General features: G+C 33.6%; 2 protein-coding genes and 1 pseudogene across 2 annotated transcripts; 2 read left to right on the top strand and 1 right to left on the bottom strand.

The window, feature by feature from the left end:
• The first annotated feature begins 1,494 nt into the window (after positions 1 to 1,494).
• LOC116131404 lies at positions 1,495 to 14,475 on the top strand (annotated as a pseudogene).
• A 3,568-nt stretch (positions 14,476 to 18,043) lies between these two features.
• LOC116131405 (floral homeotic protein PMADS 2-like) lies at positions 18,044 to 19,449 on the bottom strand. The gene is made up of 2 exons (XM_031417050.1): positions 19,266 to 19,449; positions 18,044 to 18,978 (listed from the first exon to the last, which is right to left on the bottom strand). The coding sequence occupies exon 2, from the start codon at positions 18,968 to 18,970 to the stop codon at positions 18,044 to 18,046; it is 927 nt and encodes a 308-aa protein (XP_031272910.1). The 5' UTR covers positions 18,971 to 18,978; positions 19,266 to 19,449.
• A 1,957-nt stretch (positions 19,450 to 21,406) lies between these two features.
• LOC116131406 (WAT1-related protein At1g68170-like) lies at positions 21,407 to 22,157 on the top strand. The gene is made up of 3 exons (XM_031417051.1): positions 21,407 to 21,559; positions 21,656 to 21,807; positions 22,028 to 22,157. Exons 1-3 carry the CDS (start codon positions 21,407 to 21,409, stop codon positions 22,155 to 22,157), a joined length of 435 nt encoding a protein of 144 aa, XP_031272911.1.
• The last annotated feature ends 1,825 nt before the right edge of the window (positions 22,158 to 23,982 follow it).

The raw sequence follows: 23,982 nt of genomic DNA on the forward strand, positions 1-23,982 counted from the left end.
ACTACAGTGCGCGTAACATGGGCTATCGCCTTTTTTCGCGCCTTCATGCAACCTGCAGGCGATTTAGGCGATGACACCACCTCATTCGATTCGGGTGGTGCAGCCCGATCCAAACAGTCCAACCTTTGGTTGACCATTTGGAGAGTATCGTTGAACCTCTCCAGGTAGCTCATGACGGCTAGGTCAAGCTGTGAGCTTGAAGGAATATCCCCCATGAGGTTTTGCGGAACTAGGGGGACTTTGGGAGAAGTGCCCTCTTGCACCTAGGGGACTTCCTCATCACCATGATTGGTTTGCTCAGATTCGAGTCCGTGAGCCATTTGCTGTTGTAGGACCAGTTAGTTAGAGATTCTCCTGATGAAGGACGAATACTAAATCAGGCCTTCTTTCTAGCTTCAAACTGTTGATGCGTGATTTTGATACCAATTAAACGCACGTGTGAAATGCTAAGTTGACTCAGAGAACACACACGATTGGGGGTATGATAATGGATAAAAGATGGAGAATGATGCTTAAAGTGGTTTGGATGCTTTAACAAACGACTCCTATGCCCACTGATATTGTATTAATATACTGAGGTCAGGTCGCGTTCAGCGAGCTGACTTACAAGTGATTACAAAGAAAAAATAAATAAGCTATTACAGAGAAAGATTAGCTAATCCCACAAACGGAAGAGGAGCACTCTATTTATAGTGGGATGAAATCACGTAATGATTAATAAATCCGTGAATGGGTCAGATTGCCGTGCAAATCCTTCCTTGTGCCCCGTTATTCACCTGCTTGCGTAATTCACTCCAGTTTTGCAGGGATTGGACACGTGGATCACCTCTAGCCTTTCGTTAGCATGAAGCGCACCTACTACACTGGTAGGAGCACGCTTCTTGCGTTAGCGCGCGACGTGGCTGCACCTGAACGGCACCTGGACTTACCTAAGCTCTGACCACTTGCGCTAACAGTGTCCTGCGTCAGCCCTACTTTTCCAAGCATAACATTTCTCAGTGACAGACATCTGCATTTATTTTTTAAAATCCTGATTCAGTGTTCATGATAAAAGTTACTTTGAATAAAATATATGACTCTATAACAAACTTACATGTATTTATATAAATGTTTAATATATAAAGCTCTTAAAATTCAAAATTCATGAATTTCATTAATGATATATATCTTCATAGTGAGTTTATAAAACTCATTCATGAACTTTATAAATAAAAACAATTCATGTATCTTGTTTATTATATAGAGTAATATAATAATATAACTTCTAAATAACCGCATAATTTAATTTATATATAACGAATCTAGAAATTGTGAAATCCAAGAAAATATTATCCTCTAACAATTCTCTTATGCATCGAGCCTTAGAATTCCTTTTATATATGGCAGTAAATTAAATCAGTGCACACGGTCTGAATGCTGATACATGTAATCTTTATACAAAATATATATAACTCAGACTTTTGCCTTCTCTTCCAAACACAAATTACGGAGGCAATGGCTAACGAAGTTGTTGGTGATCTGAAACCAACGATAGTAATGGTGCTAGTTCAATTCATAATTGCATTAGTAAATATTTTCTACAAACTGGCCTTCAATGATGGGATGAACGTCAGAATATTGATAGCTTACAGATTTATATTTGCTACGGCTTGTGTTTTACCACTTGCCTTGATCATTGAGAGGTAATTTATATAATTTTTTGGTGGATATAAGATATTTTAATTTACGCTAATTTTCTAATTAGAATGTTTACAATAATTCTCTAATCAAGGCATTGGAATATAATTTTGTTAGGTTCATACATATATATCATTTTAGTTCAATGAGATAGACTAACAGTATACAAACAACGTCCTATAAAATTAATATCAGGAACTAGAGAATTACCGTTTTTAATTTAATTAGAGTTGTAAATATTGGAAATTTGTAATACGAAATTATTGATCTTTCAGTGATTGATTAAACTTTAATGTTATCATATGTATCTTTAAGGAAGAAATTGTCATGCTCCAGGTTTTCTTTTTTCGTAATTTAAAAAAAAAAAAAATTAGATCAGAAACATTTAGAAAATAGAAAATACTGGGAATCCAGTTTAGGCCTAGCCTTAATGAGTGGCTCCTTCTTAAAATATCATATTAAATATTATATATATGCAAAAAATTAACGGACTTTTTATATACTGGTCATCCCAGATTTTAAGTTATTAATGATACAGTGTAATTTTTATTTTAAACTAATTATTTTAGATTCCAAGGTTAGAAACACGTTTTTAATATAATACTTTCCTTTTATTTGCCACTTATTTCTCTTTTCTCTGTCTCAATTTTTTAAAACCTAAATCTTACTAATTAAAACTTTGTTTTAATATGTAAAACTAATCTGTGTTATTTCTTGTCATATATTATTAATAATAAATGATGTCAGATTTTTTTTTTTTAATATATAACTTTAAATACTATGTTTATAATTATATAATTTCCAATTAATATTATGTTTCGGCTACCTTTCAATCATGATTGGATCAAGGTCTAACTTCATCTTGATTGGCTATTAATTCATGTATACTGATTTTGTATTTACAGGAAAAACAGACCGAAATTAACATGGACGATTGTATTTCAAGGGACTTTATGTGGGCTATTTGGGTGAGAAATGATTAATGATTATTATATTTTTATATATAATAAACCGAGAAAGCATTGGCTGATGCTTTGAAGAATTAATTTCTTTTAATAATATTTTTACAAATACCATGAATTCATAATATATTAGTCTCATGGCATTCAAATTAAATAGATGATTAATGCCACATGTGTGACATAATTTACACAAATGTTGGTAGATCACACGATTCTTAATATTTTCATGTTGTGTTGCAGGTGTTCTCTCTCTCAGAATTTAATGATCGAAAGCATTGCCTTAACATCTGCAACATTTGCTACTGCCATGGCTAACCTTATTCCTGCTCTTACATTCATATTGACTCTCTTGTTCAGGTGATTCTCTTAAACTTAGAAATAAAATGAAAGTTTTTAACAAGCAAACAAGAAAGATCTGGAAAAACAAGAAATAAACCAAAGAAAAAAAAGGCGGGTTAACGATTCACCAGAAACACGTGAATGTATATTATGTTTTTGTTAGTTTGTTACAAAGGAGAACGATGACTTATATAACAGATATTTTGTTATATTACACAAATCTAAAACATCATCGTTTCTTTATTATCTTTTTTCTTTGTTTTACAAACACAACCCTTCTATGTTTCCAACATTACAAACTCAACCCTATGTACATCATATCAGTATACTGAACTTCAACAAGCTGTCTTCTATACTAATATCCTCCCGTAAACTGAACGGCCTTCCTTCAACTACCAATTACCAAGCTGACTTCTTATACTAACATCCTCCAGTAAACTGAACAATCTTCAAGCTTTCCACTCCTAATTCTGTCAGTACTGTACTTCTAGCATTTGATCACAAAAAATACAGAAAAGCAGAGTAACACTAGTGACTCTTCATATCACCTTTTCATGAACACCTTGCAACTAACACTCCCAAGCTGACTTCTTAAACTATTATCCTCCCATAAACTAAGCAGTCTTCAAGCTTATCACTTCTAATTCTGGCAACACTATATTTCCAGCAATTGAACACGAAAAACAGAGTAACACTTCCGTCATATCACATGTTTCATGAACTCAGTTAATTAGAGTTCTTCATTTAGACACTTCAGTACTAGCACTAGTGTCATCACTTGGTAAAGTATTTGTAACATTTATCTTGTCCTGGAGCATAGCAAATCGAGAACTAGGAAGTGCTTTGGTTAATATATCTGCCATTTGACATTCTGAAGCAATATATTGAACCATCAACAATCGTCTTGTAACCAGCTCTCGGACAAAGTGCACATCAATTTCAATATGCTTTGTCCGAGCATGAAAAACGAGATTAGATGAGAGTGCTCCAACACTCATATTATCACACCAAATCACTGGAATGTTACTGATTTGAATGCCAAGTTCCTTAAACAAATTTTGAATCCATACTACTTCAATGGCAGCCTAGCTAAGTGACCAATACTCAGCCTCAGTTGAAGATAAAGAAACTACTTTTTGTTTCCTAGAAGACCACTGAACAAGATTACCTCTTAAACAGATAGTATATCCACTGGTGGAAAGTCTATCCATTTCATCTCCAGCCCAATCTGCATCAGCAAATGCTTCCAAGGCAAAAACCTTCTTCCTGGTGAAAAGAATACCATATGTCAGAGTGCCTTTCACATATCGTAGAACACGTTTACAGGCAGTCCAATGAACTTCAGTGGGCTATTGTAAATATTAACTAAGTTTATTTACAGCAAATGCAAGGTCTGGCCTGGATAAAGTCAAATATTGTAACCCCTCGACAATGCTTCTATATAGAGTGGGCTGATCAAACACTTTACTATCTGTTGTACCAAGTTTGTGACCAGTGGCCATTGGTGTAGAACAAGGCTTAGAGTCTGCCATCCCTGCCTTTGTGAGTAAATCTTGAGCATATTTGGTATGTGTAAGAAGTAAACCAGATGAATTTCGATTGACTTCAAAGCCTAGGAAATATTGGACTAAACCTAATGTCTTTAGAGCAAACGTAACATTCAAATCTGCTATTAGTTTGGAAATCAGATGATCATCATTGCCAGTCATCAATATGTCTTCCACATACACAAGTAAATACATAATAGTAGAACCTTGTTTATAAAAGAAGAGACTGACATCGGATATTGAATTAACAAAGGCCCAACCAATCAGCATAGATTTGAGTTTATCAAACCAAGCTCTAGGAGCTTGCTTAATGCGTTATTCACATCTAGCTACTGAATATCCCACCTTTGATGAACTGCCAAGGACATCATTACCCTAATAGTAACTGCTTTAACCATTGGAGAGAAGATGTCAAAATAGTCTAGTCCAAGAGTCTGTTGAAAGCCTTTGGCTACCAGCCTGGCTTTATATTTTTGGAGGGTACCATCAGAGTTTAATTTGGTCTTAAAGACCCACTTACTTCCAACAACATTCATTCATTCTTCATATGGAACCAACTCCCATGTATCATTTTTCAATAAGGCTTGATACTCAGATGGCATAGCTTGTCTCCATTCTGGAATTTTTAATGCCTCAATAACTGATCTTGGCTCTGGAAAAATGGCAGTTGAAGACAACATAGCTGGATAAGCAACATGCCTTTGGATAGGTCTAGTACCAGTCTTTGACCTGGTTAGCATAGGGTATACATTCAAGTCTGAATTTGAATCAATAGGAACCAGATCAGAGGTAAAATGATTAGGAGCTGAAGTTTCTGCAAGAGACAAATTATGTTCAAACACGTCCTCAATAGAATGGACAAAAGCTACTGAAGAGTGTAAGTTAGGCTCAGACGGAGGATTATTTGGAACTGATGCTGCTGCAGGAAATACATTATGCTTAACCACGTTTTCAATAGATTGGTCAGTAGCTACAGAAGAGTTTAAATTATGCTTAGAAGTAAGACTAAGTGGACCTGATGCTGCTGCAGGAAACACATTATGCTGAACCACGTTTTCAACAGACTGGACAATAGCTGTAGAAGAGTGTAAAGTAGGAGTGCCATTATACTCTAAAGAATCATCTGTTGGATTAGAACCTGACAACTCATGTGAGACCACTGGTACTTCAGGTAAGTCAACTGGTTGATCATGAGAACAAGTAGGAAGAACAACAGATCTAGAAAAAGCTTCTGGCAACTCAGACAAACCTGCTGGATTTAGTGGAAGGCTCCAGGATGAAGAAGGTGAACTTGCAACCATAGACTCACTCTCTGCCAGTGTCACATTCTCAGAAGTAAAGCCACTTTTGAAAGGGAAATCAAGCTCATTAAATCTCACTTGCTTGACAATATAAATTCGACCTTTTGAGTTTTAGGCATAAGTAACCTTTGTATGTGAGGCTATAACCAAGAAAAGCACATTTTTCTATGTGAAACGCAAATTTGTGCTTGTTATAAGGCTTGAGATAAGGCTAACAACTGCAACCAAATACTTTGAGTTCATTATAGTCAGGCTCTTTATTGAACAAGACAGCATATGGAGATGCAAAATCAAGGACTGACGTTGGTAGTCTGTTGAGAAGGTAGGTGGCTATACTAAAAGTAGCCCACCAATAAGTTAATGGCATCCCAGTATGAGCCAAGAGTGAGAGACCGAATTCGGTGATGGATCTATGCTTTCTCTCCACCCTTCCATTTTGTTGGTATAGATATGGGCAAGGGTGTGTAAATAAGGTTCCATGATGTTGAAGATAACCAGTAAAAGCTCTGAATTCACCTCCCCAATCAGTTTGCAGTGCCTTTATTTTGCGGTTTAATTGCTTCTCTATAAAACAATGAAATTGAACAAAGGCTGTGTAAGCTTCAGACTTGCGTTTTAAAGGATATATCCATGTAAAACGACTATAGTCATCAACAAAGATAATATAGTATTTATAACCTTCTTTGGATGTGGTAGGAGTTGGTCCCCGTAGATCAGAGTGAATTAACTCTAAAGGAGCTGATGCTTTGGAAGAAGATGCAGGAAAAGGACATTGTTGCAGTTTTCCATACTGACAAGCCTCACAAAAAAAACTGTTATTACATTGCAACTGTTGTTTTACATCCAATTTGTCTAGCACAACATGAAGAGTTCGACTATTGGGGTGTCCTAACCTTGCATGCCATAGCAAAACTAAATCTACACTTGTAGATTTATTTAATTTTGCAGCAGTATAACACGCATCAGTAGAGCTAAGAACCTCATTATTTGATTCAAAAACATTCTCACTATTATCAGTATTTGAAACAGAAACTGCACCAACTTTATTCAATTCTTCAGTAGCATTACATACACCAGATTTATTTAATTTTTCAGCAGTATAACATGCAACAATAGAGCTAAGAATATCATTATTTGATTCAGAGACACTCTCACTATTATCAGTACTTGAAACAAAAACTACAACAACTTTATTCAATTCTTCAGCAGCATTACATACAGTAGTAGACTGATAACTAGCCACATTTGAATCTAGAGCAGCTTTATTATCATCAACACTTGAAACAGAATTAGCTTCTGATGAGGATAGAAACGCAGTAGCAGTAGAACCAGTGAATTATGGAGTGGAGGTGACAGATGAGAAAGTTCAAGTTAATACAGTCGATCCTTAACAGTGCCATGAAACAATATCACTCTACTACTTTTGTCCTTTACCAAACAATAATCGACATGAAATTCCACAATAACATTATTGTCTCTAGTTATTTGTGAGATGCTTAGCAAATTCTTTGCAATTTTGGGAACACATAGATTGTCTCTAAGATGAATCAATCTATGAGTATCAAAAGAGGGAATCAATAACATACCTGTTTGTGTAATTGGAATAGCTTCCCCATTACCTACTTGCACCTTGGAATTTCTAGGGTAATTGGACTTAACCATCAAGTTAGATCCATTAGCTACCATATGATTGGAAGCTCCAGAGTCGATATACCAGGACTGATCACAGAGTGTCTATGGAGTAGCTGTAGGTTGCAGATGAGAAGCTGAACCAGAGAAAATATCTTTGACATTTTGCAGTGGTAGATTACTAAAGGCATCAAGGTTGAGGTTATGATAAGTAGGTACAACCGAGGATTGATTTCCTACAGTTGATGGATAGAAACCAATAGAATTAGGTTGTATTAGTGGACCTCCTGACGCAGATTGATCATGAAACAAACCAAAAAAGGAAGAGTTCTGCACTTGTGGATTATTGGATGTGTAACCAGGAAAGTTAACATGATTGGATGCATTTGCAAACAAAGCCTAAGCTGGAGCATTAAAACCTTCATTAGAGACATTCGAAGGAGGAACAGATGAAGTGTAGCCAATTGGTTGTGGTTGAGAACCACAGTTTGAACCAACAAATCCCTGATACTCTTGATCAAACCGATGATAGCATTGTATGGCAGAGTGTCCTGTTTTCCCACACACTTGACACACTAATTTTGGTTTGAAAAATCCTCTACCTCTACATCTTCCCCTCATTGGATTGTTATTCAGCTGAGCACCTCCAGTAAAGAACTGTTGTGCATTAGGGAAGTGGTAAGGTTTACCAAAAACTTGGTGGTTATGAGAACTGTTATTCCCAAACTCAACACCTGTTCCTGTAGAATAACTCGGTGCTCCTACTATAGTGCTATTATTAGTACCAAGCTGATAACTATAGCCTGATATTTGAGGATAGTTGGATAGCAGTGGCTTAAGTTCAAATACAGGTGCAAGTGAGTTACTGGATTCCTGTCTAGAAGCAAATAAAGTAGATGTCATTTTTTCATGAAAATTGGTCAGACTATTGTGCTGCCGTTCCAGTCTTATCTCATGCTTATGAAGCATAAATTGAGCCTCCTGAATACTTGCTGTACTACTGTTGTAAGTCAAGTTAACAACCACTGCATCATACTCTGGACCAAGACCATTTAGAATATACAACAAAAGCTCCTCATCACTAAGATTAACACCACTAGCTACTAGCTCATCTCCTAACTCTTTCATTTTCAAGACATACTCGTTGATGCTAGATGAATCTTTCTTAGTAGTTTGTAACAAGTTTCTTAGATGTAAAGTCCTAGCCTTTGAAATAGATTGAAAATATAACTCCAAGGTGTTCCAAATTTCATAAGAGCTCACACATTTTGCTACATGTCTGAACATAGCTTTAGATATTGACGAAAATAACCAGCTTACCAAACATTGATTAGTTCGTTTCCAATTAAAATACTTAGGGTTTGGCCTTTTTATAATATCTTCAGAATTATTAGACTTTTCAATAACAAGCATAGGTGGACATATTTTCTCACCAACTGTAAGTCCATCAAGATCATGAGATGCAAGTGCTGGAAGAATTTGAGAACGCCAGTGACTGTAATTCTTTTCTCCAAGCTTTATTGGAATCGTGGGAAGCGATGACTGTATATTTGAATTGACTCCAGTTCCAACACAGGTTGTTCTATCTCTGATTTTGAAGTGAAATTAGAGGATTCAGGAATTGATTGAGCCATTGACGTTTGTTTATAGCTTTGATACCTTGAAAGTTTTTAACAAGCAAACAAGAAAGATTTGGAAAAACAAGAAATAAACCAGAGAAAAAAAAAGGCGTGTTAACGATTCACCAGAAACACGTGAATGTATATTATGTTTTTGTTAGTTTGTTACAAAGGAGAACGATGACTTATATAATAGATATTCTGTTATATTACACAAATCTAAAATGACATCGTTTCTTTATTATCCTTTTTCTTTGTTTTACAAACACAACCCTTCTATATTTCCAACATTACAAACTCAACCCTGCGTACATCATATCACTATACTAAACTTCAACAAGCTGTCTTCTATACTAATAAATATAGAAGGACGGACTTTTAAAACACTATTTTAAGTTTAGAATGAATTAAATAACCACGAAATTTTCATCGCTTAAGAGATAAACTTATAGATAAACATATATCGCTTAAATGATGAGCTTATATGGCTTAAACGAATGGTCATTTTGTGAAGAATTTCGAACTTCATGACTATTTAATTAATTCCAAACTAAAATGGTATTTTAATTAAATTTTTCATAGATTCAAAAATTAATTCTTGGCAAGTCTCAGTTTTATGGTTCACACATTAAAAACCTCTACACATGAGATTGATTATATGTTTTATACATAGAGGGCCTTACATTCCTGGTCATATGTATTAAAATTAATGTTTTAATCCTCTTAAATAATCTTCAGGTTGGAGAGTTTATAAATAAGAAAAATGTCCGGAATTGCTAAGGTGTTGGGGACTGTGGTGAGCATATTTGGAGCGACAGTTCTCATTCTTTATAAAGGAATGGAGATTAATATATGGTCAACCAACATAAACATGATTCAAAACAATACAAATCACGTACAACCTTCACACTGTAAACTTAGTAATCAAATTCTCGGATCATTATTGGCCATCGCTGGTTGTTTATCCATTGCCGTTTGGTACATAGTTCAGGTAAGTTTCATCTATATATACACTCCTTTTTTCAAGTTTCTGAGAACAATCTATCCATTTATTTCATCCATAAATAATAATATTCTAATGGTATAGCCTCACCACCTTATTCTACTGATATGGTGAGATCGTCCATTAAAGCAAAGACATATATGTGTTGTTAGTCTGCGAAACCATCCATTATGATGAAAGTTATTGATGAATGATATAAGGTAATTACTGAGGAATCATTAATGATAGTTGGATGAAAGAGAAAATTTTGTATGTGTGTCAATAAATTGAGGTGGAAAAACTTATTAAGCTTGAGAAGAAGAAGAATAAATTGAGGTGGAAAAACTTATTAAGTGCGAGAAAAAGAAGAAGAAAATCTGTGACGAAGAGAGAGAAGGAAGAATAAACTGCTTTATTTATCTTGAGAATAACAAAATAGAAGCAGGCTATATATATAGCCACTATTACAATGAATTAATTATAACATAAAGTGTAATTAGTGAAGCTAACTAACTAACTAATCTGTAACTAATCTGAAGATTAACAACTAATCAGTATTTACAATATTTACACATCCTAATACTCCCCCTCAAGGTGGTTGGTAAATGTCTTTTACAGCCATCTTGGACAACAAAGAAAAAAACTGAGTAGAAGGAAGGGGTTTAGTAAACAGGTCAGCCAATTGGTATTGAGATCGAATGGGCAGCAATTTGTGAACTCCCAAAGCAACTCTTTCATGAACAAAATGGCAATCTATCTCGATATGCTTAGTGCGTTCATGAAAGGTTGGATTAGAGGAAATATGTATTGCAACTTGATTGTCACAATATAGCAAAGCAGGAGAATCAACTGTGACCTGAAAATCTTGAAGAAGTTGCTGCAACCAGATAAGCTCACTGGCAGTAGAGGATAGAGCTCGATCTTCAGCTTCATCTGAGGATCGAGAGATGGTGGTATGCTTTTTTTCCTTCTAAGAGACTAAAGAGTCTCCAATAAAGATACAAAAACCTGTAACGGAGTGTCGAGAATCAGGAGATGATCCCCAATCAGCATCAGAGAATGCTTTATGCTGTAAGGAAGAATCAGATGAGAACAACAACCCTTGACTAGGACTGTTCTTGAGATAACGAAGTAGATGATGCACCGCCTTGAGATGAGGAAGGCGAGGTTGGGCCAAGAATTGAGTGAGCTTGTGAACTGCAAAAGTGATATCTGGGCCAGACAAAGTGAGGTAAAGAAGTTTCCCAACAAGTCGTCGATAGTGTGTTATATCAGGAAGCAATTCACCTTCAGTAGCAGTCAAACTGAGTTTTGGATCCATGGGAACAGCAGTAGGTTTACAAGCCAAGTAACCTGCGTCCTCAAGTAATTGTAAGGTGTAATGACGTTGAGAAAGTGCAATACCCTATTTGGACTTAACAATCTTAAGACCAAGGAAGTACTTGAGACAACCAAGATCCTTTAACTTAAACTGTGTATGTAGAAACTGTTTGAGCTCATCAATAGCTTGAGATGAAGGGCTAGTAAGGATGATATCATCCACATAAACTAGAAGAGCAATAAACAACTTTGAGATGGAGAAGACTCCCCCTGTCTAGGATAGCCTAGAAGGAGAACCATATAGACTTCCTCAAAAAGATCACCATTTAAAAAAGCATTATTGACAAAAGCATTGGAAATAGAATTCAAATAATGAACATTAAGAACATAGAGATCTTGAACTTTGTCACCCCTGCCAATCATCCTCTTGGTGGATAGATCCTGGATAAACAAAGCAATCAGGGAGGAAACTCACCGTAAGGGCAAATCCAGTTACTAAAGCACTGACTGAGATCAAGTTGAATTTGAATTGAGGAACAACCAGTACATCCTTAAGTACAAGGTCAGAATGCAATTTAACATCACCAGCAAAATGAACCAAAATCTGAGAATGATTTGGCAAAGTAACTGTTGTGTGATGAATAGAATGCAGGGAAACAAAAGCATTGGCTTGTGAATAAATATGTCGAGTAGCTCCTGAGTCTACAATCCAAAACTAATTGGATGAAAATAAAGGACTCAAAGAGACAGAGAAGCAAATATCTGCGAGATAATTGGTTTGAGCAGGATCAGGAGCATTGGTGACCTTTGCTGAGCTACTCAAATGTGTAGAAAGCATGGACATTAGCTGCGGATATTGATTGGAGTTCAGATTCTGTACAAAACCTCCAAAAGAATTAGAGTGATCTGATCTATTATCAGTAGTAGAAACTTGATTAGGCAGTATTATAATTGTTGTTGGATCTGAATTTATATCCAGGAGGATATCCATGGATCTTGTAGCAACGATCCACAGTATGTCCAAGAATCTTGCAATACGTGCAATAAGGCCTATCTCTTTTCTGATTCTTAGGAGCACTGGAATTAGAATTCTGAGAATTTTGAGCTCTAAAACCACCAGACTTAGCAACATCTATTTTAATAGCAAACGCCATTGTGCCAGTAGAATTATTAGAGGAAGGATTAGTCCTCCTTTGTTGTTTCTCTTGAACAATAAGAGAGAAAACACGATTGATAGGAGGCATCGGATCCATGAGAAGCAACTGACCACGAACTTGAGAGAAAGAATCATCAAGTCCCATTAAGGACATTATGTACTCCGTTTGATGATGATTGTTAAGATTTTTAACTCCATCACAAGTGCACTTTCCACAAGAACAATTAGGTCGGTAATTACTCAGTTCTTCCCATATAGTTTTCAACTTTGTGAAGTAAATGCTAACAGAACTCTATTCTTGACGCAGATTCATCAATTCACGTTTAAGCTAAAAAATTCTAGGTCCGTTCCTCTGTTGAAAACAATCCCTAAGATCTAACCAAATCTCTCGGGCAGAAGAAGCAAAAATAATATTGGCAGAAATTTCCTTTGAAACTGAATTTAAGATCCAAGATATAACAATATTATTATTGTGAATCCAAGAATTGAGTAGATTATTGTTAGTACCTTTAGGTTCAAAAATAGAACCATCAACAAATCCCAATTTGTTCTTCATAGATAGGGCAATTAACATCGCGCAACTCCAGCTGGTGTAATTTTCATCACTGAGCTGTTGCGAGACAAGCACTTGCCCAGGGATGTCAAAATGATGAAGATAGTAAGAATTCGAAGGTTCATCAATGGCAGAGTGATTCGAATTGGTACGCTCGTCAGAATTGGAATCATCAACGTTCGAGGACAAAGTGGCCATATTGAAGAGGACAAGAACAATCAACGTAGGAAGAAAAAGAAACAAGCAAATTTGCAGTGGATCAAATACGCTCTGATACCATATTAGGCTCGAGAAGAAGAAGAAGAAGAGCTGTGACGAAGAGAGAGAAGGAAGAAAAAACTGCTTTCTTTATCTTGAGAATAACAAAATAGAAGCAGGCTATATATATAGCCACTATTACAATGAATTAATTATAACATAAAGTGTAATTAGTGAAGCTAACTAACTAACTAATCTGTAACTAATCTGAAGATTAACAACTAATCAGTATTTACAATATTTACACATCCTAATAAAACTATGTCATATAAGTTTTTTCTTTTTCATATCAATGTTTATGGACGTTACTGATGAGGTGATATGACCGTTCCTTAAGATATACTCTTTTATCCTAACAATATTTGTGTGTCACAGGCCAAGATGGTTAAGAAATACCCTTGCAAGTACTCTAGCACTGCATTGATGTGCACAGCAGCAGCAATCCACTCAACAATTTATGCCCTTTTCACTGAGACAGATCCATCCAAATGGAAACTCGGTTGGAACATCAGGCTCCTTAGTGCTGTTTATACGGTAATTAAATTAATTAACATTGCACTTCAGTAATGTTGATGCATTTACCATTTGCGATTGATTAATTTTATTCTATCAATTTGCTTGTGCCTCCAGGGAGCTGTGGCCACTGGACTAATGGTTGTGGTTATGGCCTGGTGTGTTCGAATAAAAGGGCCATTATTTGTGTCAATTTTCAACCCTCTTTCGCTTGTGTTTGTGGCACTGATTGGCTCTTTGATCCTGAACGAAAAACTGCATATGGGAAGGTTAATTTATTAAATGCACTTACCTAGAGTAATTCTCTAATCAGGACTCTTGAATGCAGGACCATACTTAAACACCATTAAATTCATTTATTGGACTGAAATGATATGATAAAATTAATATCAGATGCTCTCACTACTTCTTTATATCTTCATGCAGAACATAAAGGATCGATCTATGTGTAAAGTATATAATATTTGTTTTCTCTTCTTCTGATGACAGCATTATAGGATCTGTTTTCATAATAATTGGTTTATACGCGGTGTTATGGGGAAAAGGCAGAGAGATGAAGAAGAAGACTGATCAACGAGCTTTAGATTTAGAATTCAAAAGCTGCAGTTCCGGCGTTTGAAATTCTGGAGACTGATAATATGACACAATCTGGTGATGATGATGATCAAGTTATTACTTGTAGTTCAGTGTTTGTAGTTCATAATGCTCAAGGCATTGAAGATAGGACTAGTATTGAGGCATCCATAGTTGCAGAGAATCAAAAATATTTAGAAGTGAGATTCAATTGTTCAATTTCACTTGACCGTGGAGCTATGATTTCGTAGTTTGTTTTGGTACCCTTATACAGTAATTAGAAAATGACCATCCGGTTATATTATATATTGTAATTTACATGTAGACAATTTGAAATTTTGTTAAAGATCTTTTGAAATTTACATGGATTAGTTATTCATCCATCTGTATTATATTACTAAGATTTTATCGAATGAATATATGACAATAATATGATTTGTTAACTCCAGGGGATTGGTCTAGCGATTAAGGAGGTTTGCTTCATTCCTTGAGTTCCTGATTCAAACTTTGAGGCCATTTATCACACTCTAACATACCTGATCCTTTGGGCTTGAAGGGTGTTCAATAGATTTCAGGTATTAGTTGAGGTGCGCACAAGCTGGTCCGGACAACCTAGTTACCAAAAAAAATTATTAGTAATAACAAATTATTCATTCCTTGAGTTCCTGATTCAAACTTTGAGGTCATTTATCACACTCTGACTTATCTGATCCTTTGAGCTTGAAGGGTGTTCAATAGACTCCAGATATTAGTTAAAGTACGCACAAGCTGACGCAGACACCCTAGTTACCCAAAAAAATTATTAATAATAGTAAAATGATGTGTTTATCTAAGTGTATAACAATATATGTTAATGGAGTAGAATGACTGGTTTGTGCTGTAACTCCCGTTAACTTTTTGAAAAATATTTGTTAATTGTTCGAGTTAAATATATAAAATTTGGATGTAGGGGAAATAAAAATTTAGTCCGTGAGGTTTGGGTTAACTAATTTTAGTCTTCTAAAATTTTTTAGTAATGTTTTGGTTACTGTCACTAACTACTTGGTTCATGTCGTTAGCAAACATAACTATTTTAGGGACCAAAATGTAACTGACAGAGACCATAACGTTATTAAAAAGTTCTACAAAACTAAAGTGTTACTTAAACCAAACCTTAGAACGGTATCGTTATTATCTTGGATGTATGACACATTGTAAGCACATTATTTAGAAACACATTATGAAAAGAAAAAAAAAAGGAACCGAAACACGTGACACTGTTCCATGTGAATTTTTCTCTAAAACTAGACTTTGGTTGACCCATATGAAAAGGAATTAATTCATAATAGAAAAAGGGAATTATTATAGGCAAAAAAAATCAATTTTGATTTCATTTAAACAAAGAGTAATTATAGGGATTCTCATTAATTATTTAAGTTGACACAAAATTGATAATAGGAAAATATGATTCATATGTTGGATATGATATATATTTCTCTTAACCTTGACAGGTTGTCTGCCTACAATGACTCATTCGGGGGTCCCAACAGGTTGGATCTGTGTTGGCGGGGTGGCGAGACTAGGCACTTCACGTCTACGAATGGTGTTGGATCGATAGAGGGTTTACAAAGTCCCAATTTAGGGTTTCTAGTTATGTCCTAATTCAAATTCGATTTTTACATATTTGGGAATAAAGTTGTGTTTGTCATTTTTACAAACTAGTAATTTTATATAACCCCAATGGTTGTAAAACTATCACATACCCCCTTTCCATTCGAGGTTGTTGACGCTCATGAGCTTGAAGATGGGACTAGTTTTGAGGCATCTATAGTTGCAAATATGGAGAATCACATATATTTAGGAGTGAAATTTAATTGTTTGGTTTTAATAGACCATGGAGCTATGATTTCGTAGTTAAATTTTTTAGCCTTGTAATTAGAAAATCATTCGATTATATTATATGATGTAGACAATTCAATGTTTCGCAAAAGAGTTTTGAAATTTACATGTATTAATTATTCACACATCTATGATATATACTAAGATTTTATTGAATGAATGATATAACAATATTATGATATGTTTATCTTAGTATATAAATTAATGTGGGTTTGACTTTTATTTTGACTCCCTTAAAAGGGGTTAAATAGTATTTTAATAGTTTGAATTACTTTGTGCGGTTTTGGGTTTTGGACCAAACTTTTTTATTGTTAAAAATTAATTGTCACCCAGTTTGAAAAGAAATTATTATAGGAAAAAAAGGAGATATCGATATTGATTTCATTTAAACAAAGAGTGATTATCGGGATTCTCATTAATTATATGAATAATAATATTTCAGGTACAATTTTAATATAGTTATTTTAAAAATAAATTAAAAGAAATTACATAACAAGTATTCAAAATTGTTACATCAATTTATATATTTATTACTAATACAGTAAAACCTCTCTGTAGTCATAATGGTGAGATTAATTAATTTTATCTTTATAGGAAAGTTATAACTTAATAGAGGTGTAGTTAAAAAAATTATTGTTTTGATTTATTATTTTATAAGTCATGTTTTAGTAATACAGTATTAGGATTTCAATTCATATTTTAGTAGTATTAGGATTTCAATTCAGCGCTTCAATTGCCTACTTTGAAATGGATAGAAGATCATGTGTTGGAACCAGCAAAGATAAGTGTCATTGATGGAACTGTAAATACAGTTGATGCATGATCAATTGATGTGAAATCATAAACAATTACCAATAGTTTTAAGCACTGCAAAATTAAGACCCCCGAACCTGATGTCGATGAATTGTAAGTTACAAATGAAGTGGATGAGGAGAATAAAAGAGTCATTGCAAAATTGAGTGATCAGATTCGACAACTTCTCTATACTAATCGAATGGATATTAATTTCTTCCTCGATCATCCAAATGAGCAACAAATTGTATATGTTTTAGCTAAAGAAGAAAATATTGCTGTAATTAGACAAGAAAAGAAAGAAAATAATCCTGAGGATAATGGTACAGAAATACAACAAGTTTCGCGCCTTGAGACTCTAAACATGTTTGAGAAGCTAAAAATATTTTGGCTTCAACAAGAAGGTGTCAATGCTAGCGAATTATTACGTATTCGCAAATTAAAATATGTGATAACAACTCTAAAGCATAAATTATTGTCCCAACAATTTTAGAAAAATATTTTATTTCATCTTAAACCTTTAATGTAACATAAAATATTTTTTTTGTAATATACATATAATTATTACTATGTTGAGATAATTTTCCTCAAGGCGAGAATTAAAAAAATTATGACTTATTACAATGTGGAGTTTATTCTTATTTATAACTATCCCAAATTTGGATTATAATTTTTATTACTATGCAGAGCTTATTCTTATATAGATATAAAATATTACTATAAAACCCCTGTATATATCACCATATATTTTATAAAAGAAAAATAAAAGAAGTATTTCTTATAGTAATAATAAAAATCATTATAGGGTGAACAACATCATCCATTAAAGACAATCAACAGTTAATAGTTAATTAAAATCCTTATAATTGTAAACATAACTACAAGAATTAATCAAACCTTAATTTATTACTTCAATAGTTCATCGAACCTGGATCTTTCAATATCTACAGCCTTCTTCTGTTGCTATTGGCATCAAACTGATTCATGTCAAAATGGAACTCAGGATTAAACTGAGAGGTATGTTGATGCTGCATTTGAGATGAGTTATTTTGTAGAACAGGAAACCGCTCAAAAGGCGGCAATGGCTGCAAACTTGAACCAAAGAAATTCACAGGCCTTGGATTTTCTAGCAATGCAGCCATTGGGTCATAGTAAATTGGTTTCACTGATTGAGTGTAAGTATTATATTGAGGTAGAGATAAGTCACCGCCGTTCATCATCATTAAATTCATCGAATTATCGAGAGGATGAAGATCGAACGGTCGCATTTGGAGAGCCTGATTGGTAGGATAATATGGAAGATTAATTTGCCTGTTATTAATTACTTCTACTCCTTCCATTTTATTGTTCTGAAACAAAACCTGAGCATTGTTGCAGCCGTCCATCAAAGCTTTTTCTTCCTTTAAAATTGCAATCTTTCTTCTAGCAACTTCAAGAATGGTGTCGAATTTGGCAAGAAGATGATTAAGTTGATCGTCGGAACAATTTTCTAAACGATCACTCCAGCCACAAGGGAACTTTGCTTCCAAATTATCCTTCCGAATTTTCTCAATTTTTTGTTCAAGTTTTATTCTCCGATTAGCGAAGAAATCAAACAAGTTTAGAGTTTTCATCTCGCGATCAGATAAAGTTGTTTTCTTTCTAAACAAATCGAGAACTTTCAGAAATTCCTCTCTTTTCTTCGGAAAAGTTTCCATCTCTGCCGGGCGATTGTTGAGCTTTGGCATATAGATTATCATGCACGTAGGAACTCCGCAAAGAGTTGCAAACTCCTGAATTTTCTTCTCCAATCCCTTCTTCCTTTTTTGATAAGTTATCATTCGAGACTTTTCTTTTTTAATCAGTTCCATTGTTAACTTTCCGCGGCCCATCGTTTGATCTACAGTGGTAAAATTTAGCCTAACCCAATTTAGAGAAATTATGGAGACAAACAGCTTGAAATCCTGAGAAATTGTCTCGAAGCATTTTTTTTGGTACAAAAAATATTGGTTAAAATAAAAACCCTATTCAACATAGGTTTGTCATTGATATGCATGAAAACAAATTAAAATTAGAGACTAAGAAGAACAATAATAAAGGAAAATTTACAGGAAAAATAAAGGCAAAAGCATTAAACAAACAAGTTTTTACTATAAATTAAGAGGATAATTAAGACTGAGGAAGTACCTTAAAGGTAATGGCTTCTCACAAGGCGACTTTGATCTGGAGCAAGAACGGTAATAATAATAATAATGGAGTTATTTGATTGACCTTTATAGAAGTATGGGATTGAGTTGCCATGAATTAATTCAAAGTTCTTCTTACAAATATGGAAAGCAAATAAAAAATATTCAATTTATTAATTACTTGCATTAATAAGAATCTTAAATAATCCTAATTTTACTTATTTGGCTTTTGAGTAAATAGGAAAGTGGTGGGAATATAAATTCATTATATATATATGTATTTGAAATTTTTTAAAATATTACACACTTTGATTAATTAATATTACCTTCTTATAGGAAATTTTATGCATTAAGGTCCTGCATTGAGTTAAACTTGTAAGAATATTGTTAGTTTATTTCAATGAAGAATAGACATTACGAAAATTTATTCTTTTTATAATTTTTCGTCAGTTTTATTAATCAATATTTTATAATTTTATGTGACATATTATAAGTCCTCACATTTTATTTTAGTGTTACTAATTTTAAGTTTTCTATTTTTTAAAAATAAATTTTTTTAAAAAAATGTGAACTTTTTTTCTGCTCCTATGTTGAGTTGGGCCGCCTGGGGTTTACACAAAATTTGAATCAAAGCCCAATGGTTCCTATCAGCTGTAGCTAGAAACCCAAGCCCATAAATTAAATTACATTTACAAGTAAAAAAAATAATAATAATAAGGCGCTCATGAGCTTGAAGATGGGACTAGTTTTGAGGCATCTATAGTTGCAAATATGGAGAACACTATATTTAGGATGAAATTTAATTGTTTGGTTTTAATAGACCATGGAGCTATGATTTCGTAGTTAAATTTTTAGCCTTGTAATTAGAAAATCATTCGATTATATTATATGATGTAGACAATTCAATGTTTCGCAAGAGTTTGGAAATTTACATGTATTAATTATTCACACATCTATGATTATACTAAGATTTTATTGAATGAATGATATAACAATATATGATATGTTTATCTTAGTATTAATTAATGTGGGTTTGACTTTTATTTTGACTCCCTTAAAAGGTTAAATAGTATTTAATAGTTTGAATTACTTTGTGCGGTTTTGGGTTTTGGACCAAACTTTTTTATTGTTAAAAATAATTGTCACCCAGTTTGAAAAGAAATATTATAGGAAAAAAAGGAGATATCGATATTGATTTCATTAAACAAAGAGTGATTATCGGGATTCTCATTAATTATATATAATAATATTTCAGGTACATTTTAATATAGTTTTTTAAAAATAATTAAAGAAATTACAACAAGTATTCAAAATTGTTACATCAATTTATATATTATTACTAATACAGTAAAACCTCTCTGTAGTCATAATGGTGGATTAATTTTTTATCTTTATAGGAAAGTTATAACTTAATAGAGGTGTGTTAAAAAAATTATTGTTTTGATTTATTATTTTATAAGTCAGTTTTTAGTAATACAGTATAGGATTTCAATTCATATTTTAGTAGTATTAGGATTTCATTCAGCGCTTCAATTGCCTACTTTGAAATGGATAGAAGATCATGTGTTGAACCAGCAAGATAAGTGTCATTGATGGAACTGAAATACAGTTGATGCATGATCAATTGTGAAATCATAAACATTACCATAGTTTTAAGCACTGCAAAATTAAGACCCCCGAACCTGATGTCGTGAATTGTAAGTTACAAATGAAGTGGATGAGGAGAATAAAAGATCATTGCAAAATTGAGTGATCAGATTCGACAACTTCTCTATAATCGAATGGATATAATTTCTTCCTCGATCATCCAAATGAGCAACAAATTGTATATGTTTTAGCTAAAGAGAAAATATTGCTGTAATTAGACAAGAAAAGAAAGAAATAATCCTGGAGATAATGGTACAGAAATACAACAAGTTTCGCGCCTTGAACTCTAAACATGTTTGAGAAGCTAAAAATATTTTGGCTTCACAAGAAGTGTCCTAATCAGTATTTACAATATTTACACATCCTAATAAAACTATGTCATATAAGTTTTTTCTTTTTCATATCAATGTTTATGGACGTTACTGATGAAGTGATATGACCGTTCCTTAAGAAATACTCTTTTATCCTAACAATATTTGTGTGTCACAGGCCAAAATGGTTAAGAAATACCCTTGCAAGTACTCTAGCACTGCATTGATGTGCACAGCAGCAGCAATCCAGGCAACAATTTATGCCCTTTTCACTGAGACAGATCCATCCAAATGGAAACTCGGTTGGAACATCAGGCTCCTTAGTGCTGTTTATAAGGTAATTAAATTAATTAACATTGCACTTCAGTAATGTTGATGCATTTACCATTTGCGATTGATTAATTTTATTCTATCAATTTGCTTGTGCCTCCAGGGAGCTGTGGCCACTGGATTAATGGTTGTAGTTATGGCCTGGTGTGTTCGAATAAAAGGGCCCTTATTTGTGTCAATTTTCAACCCTCTTTCGCTTGTGTTTGTGGCACTGATTGGCTCTTTGATCCTGAACGAAAAACTGCATATGGGAAGGTTAATTTATTAAATGCACTTACCTAGAGTAATTCTCTAATCAGGACTCTTGAATGCAGGACCATACTTTAACACCATTAAATTCATTTATTGGACTGAAATGATATGATAAAATTAATATCAGATGCTCTCACTACTTCTTTATATCTTCATGCAGAACATAAAGGATCGATCTATGTGTAAAGTATATAATATTTGTTTTCTCTTCTTCTGATGACAGCATTATAGGATCTGTTTTCATAATAATTGGTTTATACGCGGTGTTATGGGGAAAAGGCAGAGAGATGAAGAAGAAGACTGATCAACGAGCTTTAGATTTAGAATTCAAAAGCTGCAGTTCCGGCGTTTGAAATTCTGGAGACTGATAATATGACACAGTCTGGTGATGATGATGATGATCAAGTTATTACTTGTAGTTCAGTGTTTGTAGTTCATAATGCTCAAGGCATTGAAGATAGGACTAGTTTTGAGGCATCCATAGTTGCAGAGAATCAAAAATATTTAGAAGTGAGATTCAATTGTTCAATTTCACTTGACCGTGGAGCTATGATTTCGTAGTTTGTTTTGGTAGCCTTATACAGTAATTAGAAAATGACCATCCGGTTATATTGTATATTGTAATTTACATGTAGACAATTTGAAATTTTGTTAAAGATCTTTTGAAATTTACATGGATTAATTATTCATCCATCTATATTATATTACTAAGATTTTACCGAATGAATATATGACAATAATATGATGTGTTAACCCTAGGGGTTTGGTCTAGTAGTTAAAGAGATTTGCTTCATTCCTTGAGTAATTCAAACTTTGAGGTCATTTATCACATTGTGACTTACATGATTTTTTGGGTTTGAAGGATGTTCAATATATTTCAGGTATTAGTTAAAGTACGCACAAATTGGTCCGAACACTTCAATTACAAAAAAAATTAATAATAATAATAAAATGATGTGTTTATCTAAGTGTATAACAGTATATGTTAATGGAGTAGAATGACTGGTTGGTGCTGTAACTCCCGTTAACTTTTTGAAAAATATTTGTTAATTGTTTGAGTTAAATATATAAAATTTGGATTTAGGGGAAATAAAAATTTAGTCTGTGAGGTTTGGGTTAACTAATTTTAGTCTTCTAAAATTTTTTAGTAATGTTTTGGTTACTGTCACTAACGACTTGGTTCATGTCGTTAGCAAACATAACTATTTTAGGGACCAAAATGTAACTGACAGAGACCATAACGTTATTAAAAAGTTCTACAAAACTAAAGTGTTACTTAAACCAAACCTTAGAACGGTATCGTTATTATCTTGGATGTATGACACATTGTAAGCACATTATTTAGAAACACATTATGAAAAGAAAAAAAAAAGGAACCGAAACACGTGACACTGTTCCATGTGAATTTTTCTCTAAAACTAGACTTTGGTTGACCCATATGAAAAGGAATTAATTCATAATAGAAAAAGGGAATTATTATAGGCAAAAAAAATCAATTTTGATTTCATTTAAACAAAGAGTAATTATAGGGATTCTCATTAATTATTTAAGTTGACACAAAATTGATAATAGGAAAATATGATTCATATGTTGGATATGATATATATTTCTCTTAACCTTGACAGGTTGTCTGCCTACAATGACTCATTCGGGGGTCCCAACAGGTTGGATCTGTGTTGGCGGGGTGGCGAGACTAGGCACTTCACGTCTACGAATGGTGTTGGATCGATAGAGGGTTTACAAAGTCCCAATTTAGGGTTTCTAGTTATGTCCTAATTCAAATTCGATTTTTACATATTTGGGAATAAAGTTGTGTTTGTCATTTTTACAAACTAGTAATTTTATATAACCCCAATGGTTGTAAAACTATCACATACCCCCTTTCCATTCGAGGTTGTTGACGCTCATGAGCTTGAAGATGGGACTAGTTTTGAGGCATCTATAGTTGCAAATATGGAGAATCACATATATTTAGGAGTGAAATTTAATTGTTTGGTTTTAATAGACCATGGAGCTATGATTTCGTAGTTAAATTTTTTAGCCTTGTAATTAGAAAATCATTCGATTATATTATATGATGTAGACAATTCAATGTTTCGCAAAAGAGTTTTGAAATTTACATGTATTAATTATTCACACATCTATGATATATACTAAGATTTTATTGAATGAATGATA

This window comes from Pistacia vera, unplaced genomic scaffold, assembly GCF_008641045.1.
Source record: "Pistacia vera cultivar Batoury unplaced genomic scaffold, PisVer_v2 Contig233, whole genome shotgun sequence".
In the NCBI taxonomy this organism is placed as follows: Eukaryota; Viridiplantae; Streptophyta; class Magnoliopsida; order Sapindales; family Anacardiaceae; genus Pistacia; species Pistacia vera.